The sequence below is a fragment of the Gigantopelta aegis genome, unplaced genomic scaffold, assembly GCF_016097555.1.
Source record: "Gigantopelta aegis isolate Gae_Host unplaced genomic scaffold, Gae_host_genome ctg2075_pilon_pilon, whole genome shotgun sequence".
Taxonomy (NCBI): Eukaryota; Metazoa; Mollusca; class Gastropoda; order Neomphalida; family Peltospiridae; genus Gigantopelta; species Gigantopelta aegis.
In genome coordinates, this window is record NW_024532841.1 from 34,945 (window position 1) to 54,380 (window position 19,436).

Genomic DNA, 19,436 nt, shown 5'->3' on the forward strand with positions numbered 1-19,436 from the left:
AGTATTACATATCATAGTTATTACTCATTATTTTTAGTAGTCTCCTGTACACATGTCATGGTGTCCTATATAAACAGCTATCTAGTTGGATAATTCATGGACTACTTAAAGATGACTGTAAGGAATTCTTCATAGAACCTGTTCCTTCTATAGAAGCCAAAAAAAGAAGAAGACAAATGAGGAGATAATAAAGAGAGAGAGAGAGAGAGAGAGAGAGAGAGAATGGATGTGTGTGTGTTTGCAGATTTTTATCAGTTAAGGGACTCTCTAGTTTATCAAATCAATCTTCTTCTCTCTTACCTTGTTATCTTCCTATGAGAGTAGCAGAGAAGGTCAGTTACTATTTATTATGTACATATATTAACTGACTATGTCATATCTATATTGTATTGTTTATAGGAGAAACTCTTCAGATCTTTTTAAGAAAATAAATCAGGAAGTTTTGTCAAAATATTTTGCAGTGAACTAAATTAAAGAATTAATTGCTGGTAAATGAAATTAATTAACTAATTTAAATTAAAGTTATATCTATTTAAGTGAAATTATAACATAATATTGGAACAGCTGGGCTTTAATATAGTTGGCTCAACTAAATTTTTGTTTGTTGCAATGAATGTATCAAACTACATTAATTGTTGTGTTCTTTTCTTGTTGGTCAGAGAATACATCAACTGACATGGTTTGTCATGAACAAGAGAGTACCATCCCAGGAGGAGCTATTGCAAAAGGGGGCATGGCTGCTTCCATACAAAATTTTTTTAAAAACTTACTTAATTTCTTAGAAGTGAGTTCATTTTTATTGGAAAGACACTCTAGAAAGTTTACTATATTTTACAACTGAACTCAATATTAATAAAGATCCTTTCCCCCTCTAAGTTAGAGATATACATATTTCATAGTATCATTCACACACACTACATACAATCAATAACTATTAATGATGTGGTCTATAATTTTCTAAGAAGCTTTCAATTGAGCCACCAGCTGACTATTCTCCTTCTTCATTTGTTTGATAATCAGACATTATTTTCTCAAGATTAGAAGTGACCTTCTTACCACTCTCTCTATCAATCTGAAAAAGACAACATTAAAATGATCACTCCATTTTATCTGTCTATCTATCTATTTTAATTCTATACCTGTTCTTCTAAGTCTCTTTGTTCACGTTTAATTTGACCAGTTTCTTGAATAGAACTGACCACTTTATTACAATTCTAAATAAACACAAACAATAACAATATTGTCACATGACTCTCATGTGACTTACATCTCTAATACTAGCTAACAATTTATATGCTGATCGTCTAGCTTCATCTTTCCTTACATCCTATAGAAATAAATAAAGTCAAATATTATAACAATTGTTTAGTATATAATGACTAGTACAATACATACTTTGTATATCTGTTCATCTGTTACTTTGAAAGTACGATCTAACTTTCCAGAAAGTTGGTTAATCTCCTTTTGAACACGTCTGGTATCTGTTAATATCTAAATGAAAGAGAAAGTGAGAGTATGAGGAACAAAGTCATTTCTTCTACCTTGTTAATCTCTTCTTTTTGTTTTTGTATGTTAGCTACAATTTCCATAATACGACGAGTATAAGCTGATCTGCTTGTGTCCTTTGTCATACGCTCAAACTCTCCGACCTAAAGCAAAATAAATGACATGTCCATCCATCCATCCATCCATCCATTTCTCTTACTAGTTGTTTATACAATTCATCTTTATATCTTGTTTCATCAGCAACTTCTTTCATTTTCTCTCTAAGTAATCTGATCTCCTCTAGAAGCTCCTGTGTCTCCAACTACAGAGAAAATTATTAACCTCTACACAACACAATTTCCTGACCCTCTGTGGTATCAGATTTTGACTTTAACTCTCGAAGATCTCGTATCAAAGGTCCTCGTACTTCCTCCCACCTACCAGCCAGTTTAACAAGTCGATCAGAACTTGACTGTACCAGTTCCTAAAAACAAAAAAAAACCAGTTTGATAAACAAGTTTTAAATTAGTGTATTAAAAACCTTTAATTTAGCAATATTTTCATCAGCATTAGGCAGAAGATCATACGTCCCTTTCTTAATACGATAAGCATCTTCCTCCTCTTTTATTTTTAGCTGATTGTTGCCTCACTTGTTCCTGCATTTGTTCAATGCCTGTAAAGATCAAAGGTTAAAAGGTCAATAGGTCAAACACAGATTCATACCAGCTGTATATTTCTTCATATTCAGTTCCAATGTCTCAAAATGTGATGTCAATTCAGATAGTTGATTTTGTAAAGCAGTCAACTCTTCCTCTCTTTGACGTTGGAGGTCCTCTTCAGAGGTGGCTTCCATAGCAGATGGAGCCTCATCTTCCTATGAATTAAGGAAGATCATTTAAATAGTTTTATCTAACAAGTACTACTTTAGCAAACTGTAACTTCTCAGCATGTTGGAAGCGAGAGCCTTTTCCATGTTGACCTCCAGATCGCTCAAGAAATGACGACATTATTTGACTTAAATCAGACCCTAATCCAAGGGGTCCTGAACCTTGTCCCATTTTATTGTGAGCACGTAACTGTTCTGATAATTTCTTTTGAAGACGCTGTTTTTTACGTGCTCGGTATTCCTAATGGATACATGAGTACATGAAATGGATACATAAGTAGAACAATGGACATATATTATCCTGAATGGATGGATATTGTAGTTATCATTGGCTATATGTTCATACTAACTTCTTCAGAGAGACGAGATGCTAGTCCAGTTGGTTCCATTCTGTTTCCCATTCTTGCTGAGCAGCAACTTCTCTAGCATTCTTAGCTAACAATGATGACAGTATATCCTCCCTGACCCTCGGCTGGGCCACAACATATGGTAAATTTTGTGAATAGTATAGTTTCACCTCTATTGGATCATATTGTTAAGTCATGTGATAATCATGTGACTACAGACCTTTAGGTATCTTGACTTGGAGGTCTCCAGTACCAGCTGGAGCTTGTATATTAGTAGAATGGAAAGAATGTAAGCTGTTTGAACCCTTAGAAAAGGATGAATGGATAAATAAATGGAGGATGTTAAACAGACAGATTACTGTGCTACCTCAATATTCCAGGTTGTAGATGATGACCATCGTGTTGACCTTCTTTTACAATAAGATGGTGTCCATGGTGTTTGAAGTGATGTAGCTATTTCAGATGCTATACTACGAGAAAGTAGAATACCAGTTCCTGTTTTGGTCATCACTTCCTTGAGCACTTCCTCCTCGGCAATTTCTCCAGTAGAAACATGAGGTAGTTTACGCCAATCTTTAACACTTGAATACAAAAATGTTTGGTAACCCACTTCAGCTTGATATCCTAAGTTTCTATATAGAAATATCATATAATATGTCCATTAATTGATCAATTAATCTAATGTTTTGTTTAAACTATTAATTAATTAACTTCTATCTTATCCATTCATCAGTCCAATTATCAATTCATATGTCCATTTATCTATCTATCTATCCATTTAACTAACTTGACAAGTATTGGCCAGTCCAGTACACATACGATAACGAGCAGACATTGCCTCAGGAAGATGGGTGGAGCTTTCAAACTCTGGAATGATAATCCTCAAACAACACACAAAGCTTCTACTACCATATAAGGTGAATCTTAAGTTGGAGTCATAACATCTTACTCAAAGAAAGAGAGGGAGATGAAAGAAGGTGGGGCAATGAGTTATTAATTGTGAAGACTATTAGTATTATTTAATGACGATATCTTACCATCCTACATCTCTGAGTGTTGCAATAATGATGTCATCAACCTCTTCCATTGTTTACAGTCTAACTCTTTTTCTCCAATATTTGCAACAGTATCACATGATAGCAAAATATATGTTTAGCCACACCTCTATTGTCATGCGCATTTCTATAACGTGCTGATCTTTGTATCTATTTTGTTAGCCATCTTGATTTTTTTCTTTGTCCTTCACAAATTCCAAGGAGTTAGTAAGCTACCTGCTAACTACCTAGTAATATTTTTTTTCTACTATATATTAACCATGTGTGTATGTTTTTGGACTTGGAGGTGGAGTTATGGGAATAGTAGCAGGAATTGTAACTGGTATTGGTAATAATACTGACATGTTCTCAGGTGATATGTCTTCAAGGTAGGGACCTCTCCTATTAATTTTATATAATATAATATCTTTAATTATTTATTCATCCATTTTCTAACTATGTGTCCATTTCTCTGCATTCATCCATTTTTTAGGTACCTGTTCATTTACAAGTCAATCAGATGATATGTTAGGTACAACTGATGGTCTAAGTGGGTGTGGTTTTTATGAGGAGTGGTTTTGGATGTGGTTTTGGTCAACCTCATCAGAATCAACAAAGATCTGGACTGTTTGATTTGGAGGTGGTTTAGGGGGTGGAGTCAAGCAGCTTAATTGGTCTAGCTGGAATTATTTTTTCAAAGTCCTGTTTCTAGCTCTGGTAAATAGTTAATAAATTACTTAATAACTAAATAATAACTAAGGAGCCCTTTTAAAAACTACATTAGATTGGAAACTTTCATGTTGCAAAAGTTTCATGTAAAAATTAAAGTGTTTAAAAAATTTGAACATACTGTAAATATTTCAATGTGTATAATCTTATAGTGTTTATTTTCATGATTGTCCAACATTTGAACTTTTTCACCAATCTACAGTACTTTCCTTTGTTTCTACAGTACTACTGGAAATTATTTAGTGTGTGTAATTGTATACATAACACATACCACATATCATAAATTAAATACTTGTGGTGTTATTGTTTGAGTTTTCACATGAAAATAGAAGCCCACATGTCTGTGTGTATAGAGTTGATTTTCTTTTATTGTAAGAACAAATGTATTAACTACTGTAGTAAGTACTTTACTTATATCTACATGATTAATGTTTTACAGTTAGAATGAATTTCTGATCATACTGGTTTCCTTCTTCAAGCGGCAGCCATTTTACTGATTAACAAATTCACGAATCACATTCCTTGTGATCAATGGACTCTCCTATACTTTGCTTATGAAAAGTACAACAAATCTTGTTCTTGTGGGTCCTATCATATAAAAATGAGGTCAAGAGAACCAGATGATGTCAGGAGACCACTTGATTTTGAAATATTGAATTTGGTCAAGTTATTAGAAAGTTATGATATTTTTTACTGGCAAAGTGAATGTGATATACTATAGAACTAGTGTCTTGAAAGTTAGAGTATATTTATTATTTATGAGAAGGTCTAGCTTTCCAGTTCCTATAAATTAGAGAGTGTGTCCATATTTATAAGAGATTCTAATTTTTCTTATTCCTATAATATTTCAATAAATGACAACATTTTTGTTATACTACAAACATTACAATATGGTAACTATGATAACTACCTCAAAATATAAATGTTTTATTGTTTTTCATTTTTCAAGTTGTCTTAGTTAAGTAAGGAAGTGGACTCAATTTATATAAGTGTTGGTAAGTTGGAGCTTATGAAGCTATGATCATATCATTTTGTGTTTAGGAAGGTAGTTATAAACAAGAGATAATACAAAGTCTATTAGTAGAACTTGGACTTCAATTGATATGTTTCAATGATGATAACCTCAAGTAGCTTAACAAGTGTCCTACTAGCTGTGATGTACATGGCTATGAAGGGGGGCTGAAGGGCTAAACCCTCCCCCCAATATTTGAAGGGTGGGTTTGATCAACTTTGATCAACATCATAACATTTAATTTCAGACAATAATTTTATTAAAAATGTTTTATTTAACAGAGTGTTTAATCATTTCTGTATGATCATGTGATTGTCACATGACGTATATTGTGGACGTATACATGTTGTATGTGTTAGTTACTTGCAATTGTTTTTATCAATTATTTTTTATACAATTCTATATTAATCTATATCTCTTCTCTTTTTAAACTTGGTAGCTGCTTCATCTTCAGGGTGATTGAGCTATATATAGTTTTCATGACAGTATTTTGTCAGTGCTTGGTACTACTCATATGGAAGCCCTATTGGAGTCATTGGGTTGGATATAGCTTTGATCCTATTAGTATTGTCCACAATGTCATATTCATTGTTATGATAGAAGTCATATATGACGGTTTCCTACACATTTACTACGGCCTGAAATATTTTTTTATAGTTTAAATGTTCTAGCGAGCTAGCCCCTCCTCTTTTTGATAAGTTATCGGCTAGCTCGCTAGGCTAGGGAATGGCTACTGGCGGAAGATAGTTCATTTGATGAAATATTAAATGGCAAACCAACTTTAGCTGAGTTATGTAAATATGTTCCTATCAGGTACTAACTGTATATAATGGGAACACAACTTGACAACTTGATGTTAGAAAGTTAAATGAAATTGAAGAGCTACCCAAACCTGTTCCTTACAAGTATCAAAAATGTATGAACTGTGGCTGGATACTAGTCCTCAAGCTACAAGGAGACAACTTGTGGACACATTGAAGATGGAAACTGTTGGACAAACGAGTCTAGCTCAGCAATACGAGACAATGTTAAAAATCACATTCCTGCTATCAGTAAGTGACTGAATTAGTGTGTATAAATGAAACTTATTATAATATACAACAGAAGAAACTCTCAATGAATCAAGTGCTAATTAGATCCTGTAATAAGAAGTAAGGCAAAGACATTAGATATAAAAAAGTTGATCAGCCATATATTTAGCTAAATACTCTACTTGACTGCATGAGATCTTGAACCCTGCACCTTATGTATGTAATATATACCATACCTGTTATAGTTCTATTATAACTAGTAAATACAGTAATATTAATAATATTCACAGTAAATGTACCAGGTACCTTTTTCTCCAGTACCTGGCTGTATTACAGTTTAGGGATAAGACTAATATCATGTTAGAATACAAGTTGATACTATGATGACTATACTTGTAAATGTATAGTATTTCTTGTGTGACCTTGTGATCATTCTTTCTATTATTGCTTAATATTTATATATGTGGGGGTTTTCCTGTTAAAAAAAAATAGTGAAGTATTAATTACAGCTATTAATAGTATTCATAGCAAAGACACTAATAGTGTTTTGTATACATATATATGATATACACTAAGTACCATTGAGATACATACAGTACTGGTAGTTGTAACTATTTATATATGATAGCTATGATTGTATCATTGTTCTCCATGTTTTAAGAAGGTATCTTATAAACAACAAGAGATAATACAAAGTTTATTACCTTACTTTATCACTGTACTAATTGATATGTTATTTTAAAACTAATTTGTAGTTTACATAAGTGGTTACTATACTATTAATATAAATTCCTCATTATATAATTTGTTTGTAATATTTAATAACAATGTAACTAGCAAAGTAATATTTAATTTTTACATGTGCATATATGAACTTAACTTTCACATTTAAATTGTCAAACACTGATTACTTTGAGACATTGATCAGCTGTGATATCTAAATATCATCATAAAATTTGTTAAAGTATTATTATATTATTGTACTAATATGAATCTGAATGCTCATGGCCTTGCCCAGTGAGATATTCTCATTATTCAATATATCCCATAGACAGTGGTAGCTCTGATATAACTAGTAAATATATAATTTAAAAAATATACATTTTGTAAGCTAGTATATCTCTTGTACATTAGATCTTTCAACTCTATGGAGTCAACATGGTCTATCATATGAAGAACTAGATAAAGAGTGTGATGATGGAGTTTTCATTGAGGTCTCACAACATATGAATGATGACTATATAGCAGCTGGTCATTGTCTCAATTTATCAACTGAAAAGTGGCGTAGTATTCACAAAGTGATAAAAGTGATGTAAAAAGAAGATTGAGATGTTGTGGACATGGAAAAAGAAAGAATGGGAATGCAGCTACTTACAAAGAATTAATAAAAGCTTTCTTGAAAATGGAAAATTGTCTTATAGCTAAGTCTATATTAAAATATCTTTCAAAGAGAATGACATCATCATTGCCACGAACAACAATGTTTCACCTTGTCTCCAGAGAAAGCAAAAAATTGTTATCCAAACTGGAAAGACTTAACAGAGAGTGAGCAGGAGGCAATAAGAAACCAACTAATGGATGACAATCGTGATGTACGTGAAGCTTATGCTGCCTTTGTTGCTCAACTTATGTCAATCATTTAGAAAGCGTGAAGTTCACCCAAGAGATATTCAGTCAATTGTATGCAGGCTATGGCACTTCCAAAAAGGATCCACATGAACCAATGGTGTTTTGACTTTTAGAAGAGATGACAGTGTATCTGATGTGTTTTTTGAGTTGTCCAAACACTGTACATGGCTCTAACTATGATGCACTTAAAGTTATAGTAAGATTTTAGGAGATGAATCTGAAAGGAAGTGTTTAAAAGAATATGAAGATATACATCTCATTCCTTATTTAAAACGCTCTATTTTCAAATACCATGTCCTCCTCCCCCCACTCACTCAATCTCAACGTACTGAACTTCTTCTTAAAGTGTCTGCAGATGTCTATGTTACTGGAAATGAAGAAGTAAAGCTATTCAACGTAACCTTGCCAAATTACTGGGTTTTCATAGTAGTGCTATTATTACATTTTGAGATTACAATGAAGGTTGTATTGAATTAGTATTTAGTCTTCCTACAGTAGTATTGGAGAATAGCTCTCATGAATCCAAGCTGTTCACTTACATGAATGGGACAAGTCAAGTCAATCTTACAAAGTTAATGTTGATCTAGTGACTGTATTGTAAGTATTACTTTAAATATATTCTCACTTTATGATCATATTAGATCATATGTGAGAAACCAGAAGTATCTCTACTTGTTAAGTTGCTACAAGAAAAAGCGATGTTCTTAATGAACTTTTAGAGAGAGAAAAGACAAAACAAAGTTAGTTATTGTATATATTCTGACTGATACTACCTAATGTTGTCAAATATAATATTAATATATAATTATTAATATTAATATATAATATTAATTTCAAATTTTGTCCTTTTTTTATAAATGAAAATAGAATCTGATGACATGGAATTATGTGAGTCAATTGTTATGCAGTCACCATTATCTAATATAAAGTATATGGAAGATCCTATTGAACATGAACCAGTGTATCATATGGAAACTTTTTATACTAGTAGTAGTGGTATAAAACGAAAAGGTGATGATAATTTGGAATATGAAACACCATCAAAGAAACAATGTAAGTATAAACATGCAGATAGTTTGTTAAGATGATATAGTATGTATTGTGAAAGTCTATTTTATCTTGTTATATTTAATATTATTTTTGTCAAAGTTTAAGATTTAGGGTTTAGGTTTAGAAGTTCAGAGTTTGGTTAATACATTATATAATAAGCAATGACCCACTGTTTTATGGTTGCTTAGCAACATTTGTATCTGTATAGTTTCTTCTATATACAAACTGTTACTTCAACAACATCATTTACATAGCAACAACTAGTTTATACTCAGGTTACATATATATACCTCTGTATAGTTAAATGTCTTTTCACTGACAGCTAATAATAATCAACACTGTATTATTTTTGTATATTTTATTATGTACTAGCACACAGTATGGAGAGAGAAGAACCACAAGATCAATCATCAAGTAACACTTTATCAGGTACATGTACATTATTGAGATATAACTATGTACCTAATGTAAACAGAGAAGATGAAACTATTAGATAGAATGAGTAAGGCAAAGACCTTAGAGATAGAGAAGTTAACCAGACATAAAGAAGGTGAGCTATAGTACTGTTATTAGTACATACCATATATGGTTATGTTCTATAGCTACTGATAAAGTATTAGTAGAGAATCAAGAAGAGATTGAGATGCTACAAGAAAAGATAACATTGTTAACTTTACAGTTAATGGAGAGAGAAGAAAAGATTAGTCAGTTGATGGAGAACATGAAAGGTAAACAATTACTTGATATTCTCTTATATAATATAATCTGTTTAGTGCCACAGTCTCAGGTGATAAAGTTCCGTGATCCAGAAGCACATGAGCTTTTGCGTGATCAGATTCAACATGATCTTCAGTTAAGTCAAAATTTTGAGAAGGTACTACCTAGCCAACAACAGCTATCATTAGATGACAAACTAGATGACAGAGTGGATGAGTTAACTTCATCAGATCATGAAACAGCAGACATCACTAGTCAAAGTAAGATATAGAAATTTATATGTTATATATTTATATAGGAAAGCAATTTGATTGGTTAGCCACATGCAGTATATATACTATATATATGTATCTGGTTGGGGTCGATTACAAATCTAATCATAATTGATTACAATCAATTATATTTTTGCTAATAATTATAATTGTAATCAACTTTCTAGAAACAATATAATCAGTAATTATAATCAGACAAAGTAATTACTGTAATCACAAGTGATTAGATCAATTACAGTATCCTTTGTAAGTAGTATATTGAACAAGTACACATGTGTCTGTATTAGCATTTGGTGGTCTATATTTATGAAATGATGCATGAAAGAACATGTGATTAGATTGATTACAGCTTGTATGTTTGCAGCTGAATGTCCAAAGTCTATATATATAGACAGGGTGCTTTTGAAAAACTGATGTTTATCCAATGTAATACTAAGTTATTTGATGATGTAGTTTAAATTTCATAATGATCGCTCTGTAATCATAATCATAATCATGCTTTTTTTCCCAATAACTGTAACTGTAATCACTGTATTATCATAATGGTCATGTAATTGACCCCAACCCTGATATGTAGATATACTATAGTATATTTGTGTTCATCTTGCTACCAGTAATTAGTAGTGGGTGTAAGTAGTATACATAATACAAACTTAATTGTTTATTGTGTTATTCTTTGAGTTATCACATGTAAATAAAAGATCACATGATGTGTTGTGTGTGTATAGAGTTGATTTTCTTTTCTTGTGAGAACAAATTATGGGCAAATCTATAAGTTAGAATTATATCATTAATTTTAATAAATGTACAATATTTTATCTTTAAGTGAACAATGGATCAAGAGAACAACTCATCTTCCACTATTACTTGAGAGCCATAGGATATACATAAGATAGCTAAGAAACCTGGGAAGGAGGTTAGATTGATGTCATAAACCAAATATGTAATTGAAAAATTAAGGTAGTTCTTTGAGAAAAGAAAAGGAAGCTCATTTAAGAGAGAGAGAGGATTATAGTAGAAGTACAATAGAGGCTACAAGTGTAGTCAGTAAGAAGTGTGTGTGACATTCATAATGAATACATTTCTCAGAGGGTAAATTACTGACTCCTGCATGTTAAACAATACACAACATAGGGTATGTGTGATCCAGACTGTTTCCATAAAGGAAGTAATACAATATACTGTAATAGCTTTTAATACATGGTATATCCCACTTTGACTACTGTATTAGTTGATAAAATTAAAAGAGGATGGAGTGTTTAGAGTTGGTAGGTTTTGTCTATGGAGGATTCTATGAGAGTTTGGGATTTCATATAATAAAAGAAACAGTACACAATACATAATATGAACAATGTAATGTACTACAAACTTGTAATGTACATTGAAATCTAAGTGTGCAAGTGCTTTGATGTTTCAAGATTGTATCCTTCAGTGGAGGGGACCAGTGGCTTCTAATAGAGATATCGTGGAGGATATGTATGTCTGATATATTTAAGACAGTACTATTTTATAATTTCTAATGTACTATTCATATGTACAGAGATAAAATTAAGAAAAAACAATGTTGTAGTTAGCAATAGTACCTACGTTGATGTGGCCCAAATTAAGGTATTTAATGTGATGTCAGGAAATATATGGACAAAAGTGACTGTTTAGAAGAAACTTTGAGTATAGCACTCAGCATGCTTTAGAGATGGAATGTCAAAGAAAATATATCATTCTTATTTTTCAAATTTATACATACAATATAAATTAATTTATTATACATGTATTGTAAATGTAAGAGATTCTAATATTATTTGGAGATGATTAGTTTACTAAATTTTCAATTGACAGAGAAAGAAAGGTCATTACTCAGTTAACGTCAAAAGATACAAATGAGGAGGACACTCAACAAGAATCCATTAGATGATGAAGAACTACCAAGTAAGCTGTCATTATAAGTTTATTAAGGTTTAAAGGACTGTGGTTAATTGTGTACTAGCTTACAGTTATACAGCACATTACTATGACACATGATAATTTTGAATTGGATGATTTCACAAGCAACAACTGAATGTGAAATTAATTCATTGGACACATAGTCTATTACATTAGTTACTTACATTCATCATACCTGTCCTTGACATGGTAATTCAAGTAATGGTTTCATCACTGATGGCTTAGTAACAATAAAATTCTATCTATCAAATATTTCCTAGTACTCTATAGTAGATCTCTATGATGATCTCTGTCATAATAATACCCTACACATGTACCAGTTCATATAGTCCATGTTATTGTTTACTTCAAGATACCTTAAGAGCTTGAGTATAATGTGGAAACTAGGAGATCAAATTCAATGCTACACTGTATGATTGGGTTAATATAAGTTTTAAAAGTCATTTTATAAAATTAAAATGGAGGACATTCCAGTACCTCAACTATTTAGTACTACATATATATGTATCATGATTGGGGTCGATTACAATCGTAATTATAATTGATTACAATCAATTATATTTTTGCTATAATTATAATTGTAATAAACTTTCCAGAAACAATATAATCAGTAATTATAATCAGACAAAGTAATTACTGTAATCACAAGTGATTACAGTAATTACAGTATCCTTTGTAAGTAGTATATGGAACAAGTACATGTTGTCTGTATTAGCATTTACGGGTCTATATTCATGAAATGATTGCATGAAAGAACATGTGATTAGATTGATTACAGCTAACAGCTTGTATGTTTGCAGCTGAATGTCCAAAAACCTATATATAATAGAGAGAGAGAGAGACAGGTGCTGTTTATCTGATGAGTTGTTTGAAAAAACTGATGTTTATCCAATGTAATACTAAGTTATTTGATGATGTAGTTTAATTTCATAATGATCACTCTACAATCATAATCATAATCATGCTTTTTTCCCAATAACTGTACTGTAATCACTGTATTATCATAATCGTCATGTAATTGACCCCAACCCTGATATGTAGATATACTATAGTCTATTTGTGTTCACCTTACCACCAGTAATTAGTAGTGGGTGTAAGTGGATATACATAATAATACACTTAAATGTTTGTGGTATTATTCTTTAGTTATCACATGTAAATAAAAGACCACATGATGTGTGTGTATAGAGTTGATTTTCTTTTCTTGTTGTATCAAATTTATTGGCAAATCTGTAAGTTAGAATAATATCACTTTAATTTATAAAAAAATTATAAAAATGTACAATAGTTTATCTAACAATGGATCAAAGGAGCAGCTCATCTTCCACTATTACTTTGAGAACCACAGGATATACATAAGATAGCTAAGAAACCTGGGAGGATAGTTAGATTGATTATGAAAAATACAATAAATCTTGTTCTTGTGGGTTATGTCATAAAAAAATGACATCAAGAGAAGTGGATGGTTGTCAGGAGAGGACTCGACTTTGAAAGTTTGAAATTTGGTAAGAGTATTAGAAAGTTATGAATTGACATTAGTACCTAGGACTACCATTGTATTATAAAAGATGTCCACAAGATAGAGGAATGATTTATGCTTGACTGTTGCTTCTTGTAAAATAATCTTGACTAGTACATAACTAACTGAGTCATCCTCACTGACGTCTATCTGACAGTTCAGTACCTTGTGTGTTCGTCTCAGTAGTACATAGTGACGTCCCCACCATTCTGGCTCAGGTCATCTAATTCAGTAAATTATTAGTATAACACTCAGTAAATTTAAGTCCATTTTGTAGAATCCGTTCATCTCCGTACATCGTTGGTATAGTAACCTAACATTAGTAATGGCGTCGTCTTCTTCGTTAGGCCTTGACAATCGTAGATGAGCATGTTAGAGTGTGTGTATAGCTATTGTTGTGTGTGTAAATATTATATAGTAACTATGTTTTATTATAGGAGACACTGGGAAGTGTTAAGTGGTACAGTGATGGTGTTATACTTTACTTCATCTACTGTGGCGGAATGTAAAGAAGTGATACATCAATTAAAGAGACAACAACATACAACATGGTGGATTGAACTCAACACATTATCTCCTCAAGTTTACTAACAGTATTAACTGATATTAATGAATGTCAAGTGAGGGGACTTAATTTATATAACACTCTCATTTGATATTAACTGTATCAGTCAACTATCACAAGTAGTAACTTATAACAAAACAATGGAGTACCTATCTCTTCTCTCCTCACCTTTCTTACCAAATACTTACCACTTACTAACAACAGCTGTAACTGGTAATAAATAATTAAGAGATTATACTTGTTTTATGACACTAAACATTACTGATAATGATATACCTCATCTCTCTAACCTCATCATTAACAATAACACAATACAAATACTATGGCTCGCTGGCTGTCCTAAAATTACTAAATTTGGTAAACAACAATTACAAAATGTTGTTGTTAAAAATAATAGTTTGAAGAATTTGTTTGTTAATGATAATTATCTCCGTTAATTATTAGTTATTTTTGTACTATTGTCATTGTAATTTTTACTGAAAATAATTTATTTAAATTCCAATAAGTCAATTATTAGTTAAATACTTTAGTTTCCAGTTCTTTGTCTTCTAACAAAGTTAACAATTTTTATAATTCACTTCTTCTCTAGAAAAAACTCAACTTCTCTACTTTGACAATTGACAGCTGCTACTTTAATGGGTGTGGTCTGTAACTATGGAAAAATGCAAACCCGCAGTAAAGATGGCGCTAAGAGTATTGTGTTTAAACAGACTACAGACTGTAGGAAGAGGATGAGACAAAGGAATGTTATGTCAAAAGTTCATATGATGTCTGTTCTAGTCAGGTAATAATGAAAACTATTAGTTACAGGTAGTTATCATTAACAGTGGAACATTTTCATCCTCCAGTTAGTTGAGAAATATTTCTTGATGTTCTGTGACCTGTGAACTTGATATTTACTGGAACATAACAACAATTGTGTCTTTTCTTTCCTCAGAGATCCAGTCAGTTTGAGATCTAGTGAGTTCTTCAGATATAACATGATGAAGTAAGTTTGTTTACAAACATGACCTATTGTTACAACATTGGTCTGTCCATCTTATCTTATCATTTATCCATTATCAAACCATATATCCATCAGTTCATCTATCCTTCTATCCAATTTATCCATTCATCCATTGTCCATCTATCTATCCATTCATTTATTTTAACTCTTTTCTCACTCATTTTATAGTATGATTTTTCTCTTATCATCATTAGATACTACTATTAAACATATATTAAGATAAAAGGTAATTTATATAGTGTTAATATATTGTATTAGTTATTGATATTATATTAGCTCCATGGTTGTCATATACTTAGTATTTATATGATAGATCTTCTTGTGGGATACCATCAGTTAAAGCAGCATATGAGAGGTAAATGGATTGATAGAATGGAGAATGGATAAATAGATGTATCTATAGATACATAAACAGATATTACTCAATATTACATATCATATTGTCATTATATATGTCTCCTGTACACATGTCATGATGTCCTATATAAACAGCTATCTAGTTGGATAATTCATAGACTACTTAAAGATGACTGTAAGGAATTCTTCATAGAACCTGTTCCCTTCTATAGAAGCCAAAGAAGAAGAAAAATGAGGAGGTAGAGAGAGAGAGAGAGAGAACAGGTGTATGTATTTGGCAGTTTATCAGTTGAGGGGACTCTCTAGTTTATCAAATCAATCCTTCTCTCTTACCTTGTTATCTTCCTATGAGAGTAGCAGAGAAGGTTAGTTACTATTAATATATGTACCTATACTAACTGACTATGTTATTTAGATATTGTTTATAGGAGAAGCTCTTCAGATCTTTTTAGGAAAAGGATTAGAAATTTTTGTCAAAATATTTTGCAGTGAACTAAAGAAAGTAAATAAAGAATGAAAGTTAATAAAATGAAATTAATAACTAATTTAAATTAAAGTTATATCTATTTTTAAGTGAATTATAACAATTGTTATAATAATATTGGAACAGCTGGCTTAATATAGTTGGCTCAGCTAAATTTTGTTTGTTGCAATGAATGTATAAAACTATATTAATTGTTGTGTTCTTTTCTTGTTGGTCAGAGAATACATCAACTGACATGGTTTGTCATGAATGAGAGGGTATCATTCCAGGAGGAGCTATTGCAAAAGGGGGGCATGGCTGCCATAGAAGAATTTTTTAAAACTTACACTTAGAAGTGAGTTCATTTTATTGGAAAGACACTCTAGAAAGTTTACTATATTTTACAACTGAACTCAATATTAATAAAGATCCCTTTCCCCTTAAGTTAGAGATATACATATTTCATAGTATCATTCCACACACACTACATACAATCAATAACTATTAATGATGTGTTCTATAATTTTTCTAAGAGGCTTTCAATTGAGCCACCAGCTGACTATTCTCCTTCTTCATTTGTTGATAATCAGACATTATTTTCTCAAGATTAGAAGTGACCTTCTTACCACTCTCTCTATCAATCTGAAAAAGACAACATTAAAATGATCACTCCATTTTATCTGTCTATCTATTTTAATTCTTACCTGTTCTTCTAAATCTCTTTGTTCACGTTTAATTTGACCAGTTTCTTGAATAGAACTGACCCACTTTTATTACAATTCTAAATAAACACAAACACTAACAATATTGTCACATGACTCTCATGTGACTTACATCTCTAATACTAGCTAACAATTTATATGCTGATCGTCTAGCTTCATCTTTCCTTACATCCTATAGAAATAAATGAAGTCAAATATTATAACAATTGTTTAGTATATAATAACTAGTACAATACTACTTTGTATATCTGTTCATCTGTTACTTTGAAAGTACGATCTAACTTTCCAGAAAGTTGGGTTAATCTCCTTTTGAACACGTCTGGTATCTGTTAATATCTAAATGAAAGAGAAAGAGAGAGTATGAGGAACAAAGTCATTTCTTCTACCTTGTTAATCTCTCTTCTTTTGTTTTTGTATGTTAGCTACAATTTCCATAATACGACGAGTATATGCTGATCTACTTGTGTCCCTTTGTCATACGCTCAAAACTCTCCGACCTAAAGCAAAATAAATGACATGTCCATCATTCATCCATTTCTCTTACCAGTTGTTTATACAATTCATCTTATATCTTGTTTCATCTGCAACTTCTTTCATTTTCTCTAAGTAATCTGATCTCCTCTAGAAGCTCCTGTGTCTCCAACTACAGAGAAAATTATTAACCCTCTACACAACACAATTTCCTGACCTCTGTGGTATCAGATTTGACTTTAACTCTCGAAGATCTCGTATCAAAGGTCCTCGTACTTCCTCCCACTTACCAGCCAGTTTAACAAGTCGATCAGAACTTGACTGTACCAGTTCCTAAAACAAAAAACCAGTTTGATAAACAGGGTTTTAAATTAGTGCATTAAAAACCTTTAATTTAGCAATATTTTCATCAGCATTAGGCAGAAGATCATACGTCCCTTTCTTAATACGATAGCATCTTCCTCCTCTTTATTTTTAGCTGATTGTTGCCTCACTTGTTCCTGCATTTGTTCAATGCCTGTAAAGGTCAAAGGTTAAAAGGTCAATAGGTCAAACACAGATTCATACCAGCTATATATTTCTTCATATTCAGTTCCAATGTCTCAAAACGTGATGTCAATTCAGATAGTTGATTTTTGTAAAGCAGTCAACTCCTCCTCTCTTTGACGTTGGAGTCCTCTTCAGAGGTGGCTTCCATAGCAGATGGAGCCTCATCTTCCTATGAATTAAGGAAGATCAATTAAATAGTTTATCTAACAAGTACTACTTTAGCAACTGTAACTTCTCAGCATGTTGGAAGCGAGAGCTTTTCCATGTTGACCTCCAGATCGCTCAAGAAATGACGACATTATTTGACTTAAATCAGACCCTAATCCAAGGGGTCCTGAACCTTGTCCCATTTTATTGTGAGCACGTAACTGTTCTGATAATTTCTTTTGAAGACGCTGCTTTTTACGTGCTCGGTATTCCTAATGGATACATGAGTACATGAAATGGATACATAAGTAGAGAACAATGGACATATAGTATCCTGAATGGATGGATATTGTAGTTTATCATTGGCTATATGTTCATACTAACTTCTTCAGAGAGACGAGATGCTAGTCCAGTTTGGTTCCATTCTGTTTCCCATTCTTGCTGAGCAGCAACTTCTCTAGCATTCTTAGCTAACAATGATGACAGTACATCCTCCCTGACCCTTGGCTGGGCCACAACATATGGGTAAATTTTGTGAATAGTATAGTTTCACCTCTATTGGATCATATTGTTAAGTCATGTGATAGTCATGGTGACTACAGACCTTTTAGGTATCTTGACTTGGAGGTCTCCAGTACCAGCTGGAGCTTGTATATTAGTAGAATGGAAAGAATGTAAGCTGTTTTGAACCCTATAGAAATGGATGAATGGATAAACAGAAAGATTACTACCTAGTAACACTACCTCAATATTCCAGGTTGTAGATGATGACCATCGTGTTGACCTTCTTTTACAATAAGATGGTGTCCATGTGTTTGAAGTGATGTGGCTATTTCAGATGCTATACTACGAGAAAGTAGAATACCAGTTCCGTTTGTTCATCACCTCCTTGAGCACTTCCTTCGGCAATTTCTCCAGTAGAAACATGAGGAGTTTACGCCAATCTTTAACACTTGAATACAAAAATGTTTGATAACCCACTTCAGCTTGATATCCTAAGTTCTATATAGAAATATCATATAATATGTCCATTAATTGATCAATTAATCTAATGTTTGTTTAACTATTAATTAATTAACTTCTATCTTATCCATTTCATCAGTCCAATTATCAATTCATATGTCCATTTATCTATCTATCTATCCATTTAACTAACTTGACAAGTATTGGCCAGTCCAGTACACATACGATAACGAGCAGACATTGCCTCAGGAAGATGGGTGGAGCTTTCAAACTCTGGAATGATAATCCTCAAACAACGCACAGAAGCTTCTACTACCATATCAGGTGAAAATTGAGTTAGACTTGTCACATCTTCTTCAAACTCACTTGAAGAAAGGGAGAAAAAAGAGGGCGTGGCAATAAGTTATTAATTGTGAAGATTATTAGTATTATTTAATGACGATATCTTACCATCCTACATCTCTGAGTGTTGCAATAATGATGCCATCAACCTCTTCCATTGCTAAGGTGTAATAATTCTTCTCCCCAATATTTGTAAAAA

At 32.0% G+C, this 19,436-nt stretch overlaps 1 protein-coding gene across 1 annotated transcript; it reads right to left on the reverse strand.

The window, feature by feature from the left end:
- Positions 1 to 988: 988 nt before the first annotated feature.
- On the reverse strand, positions 989 to 19,395 carry LOC121391316 (coiled-coil domain-containing protein 22 homolog). The gene is given in 14 exon segments (XM_041522985.1): positions 989 to 1,072; positions 1,140 to 1,214; positions 1,268 to 1,327; positions 1,396 to 1,491; positions 1,542 to 1,649; positions 1,706 to 1,969; positions 2,027 to 2,119; positions 2,409 to 2,612; positions 3,086 to 3,299; positions 17,454 to 17,569; positions 17,904 to 17,954; positions 18,818 to 18,934; positions 19,089 to 19,260; positions 19,346 to 19,395. Coding segments are annotated over 14 exon segments (1,704 nt in total).
- Between the last annotated feature and the right edge of the window lie 41 nt (positions 19,396 to 19,436).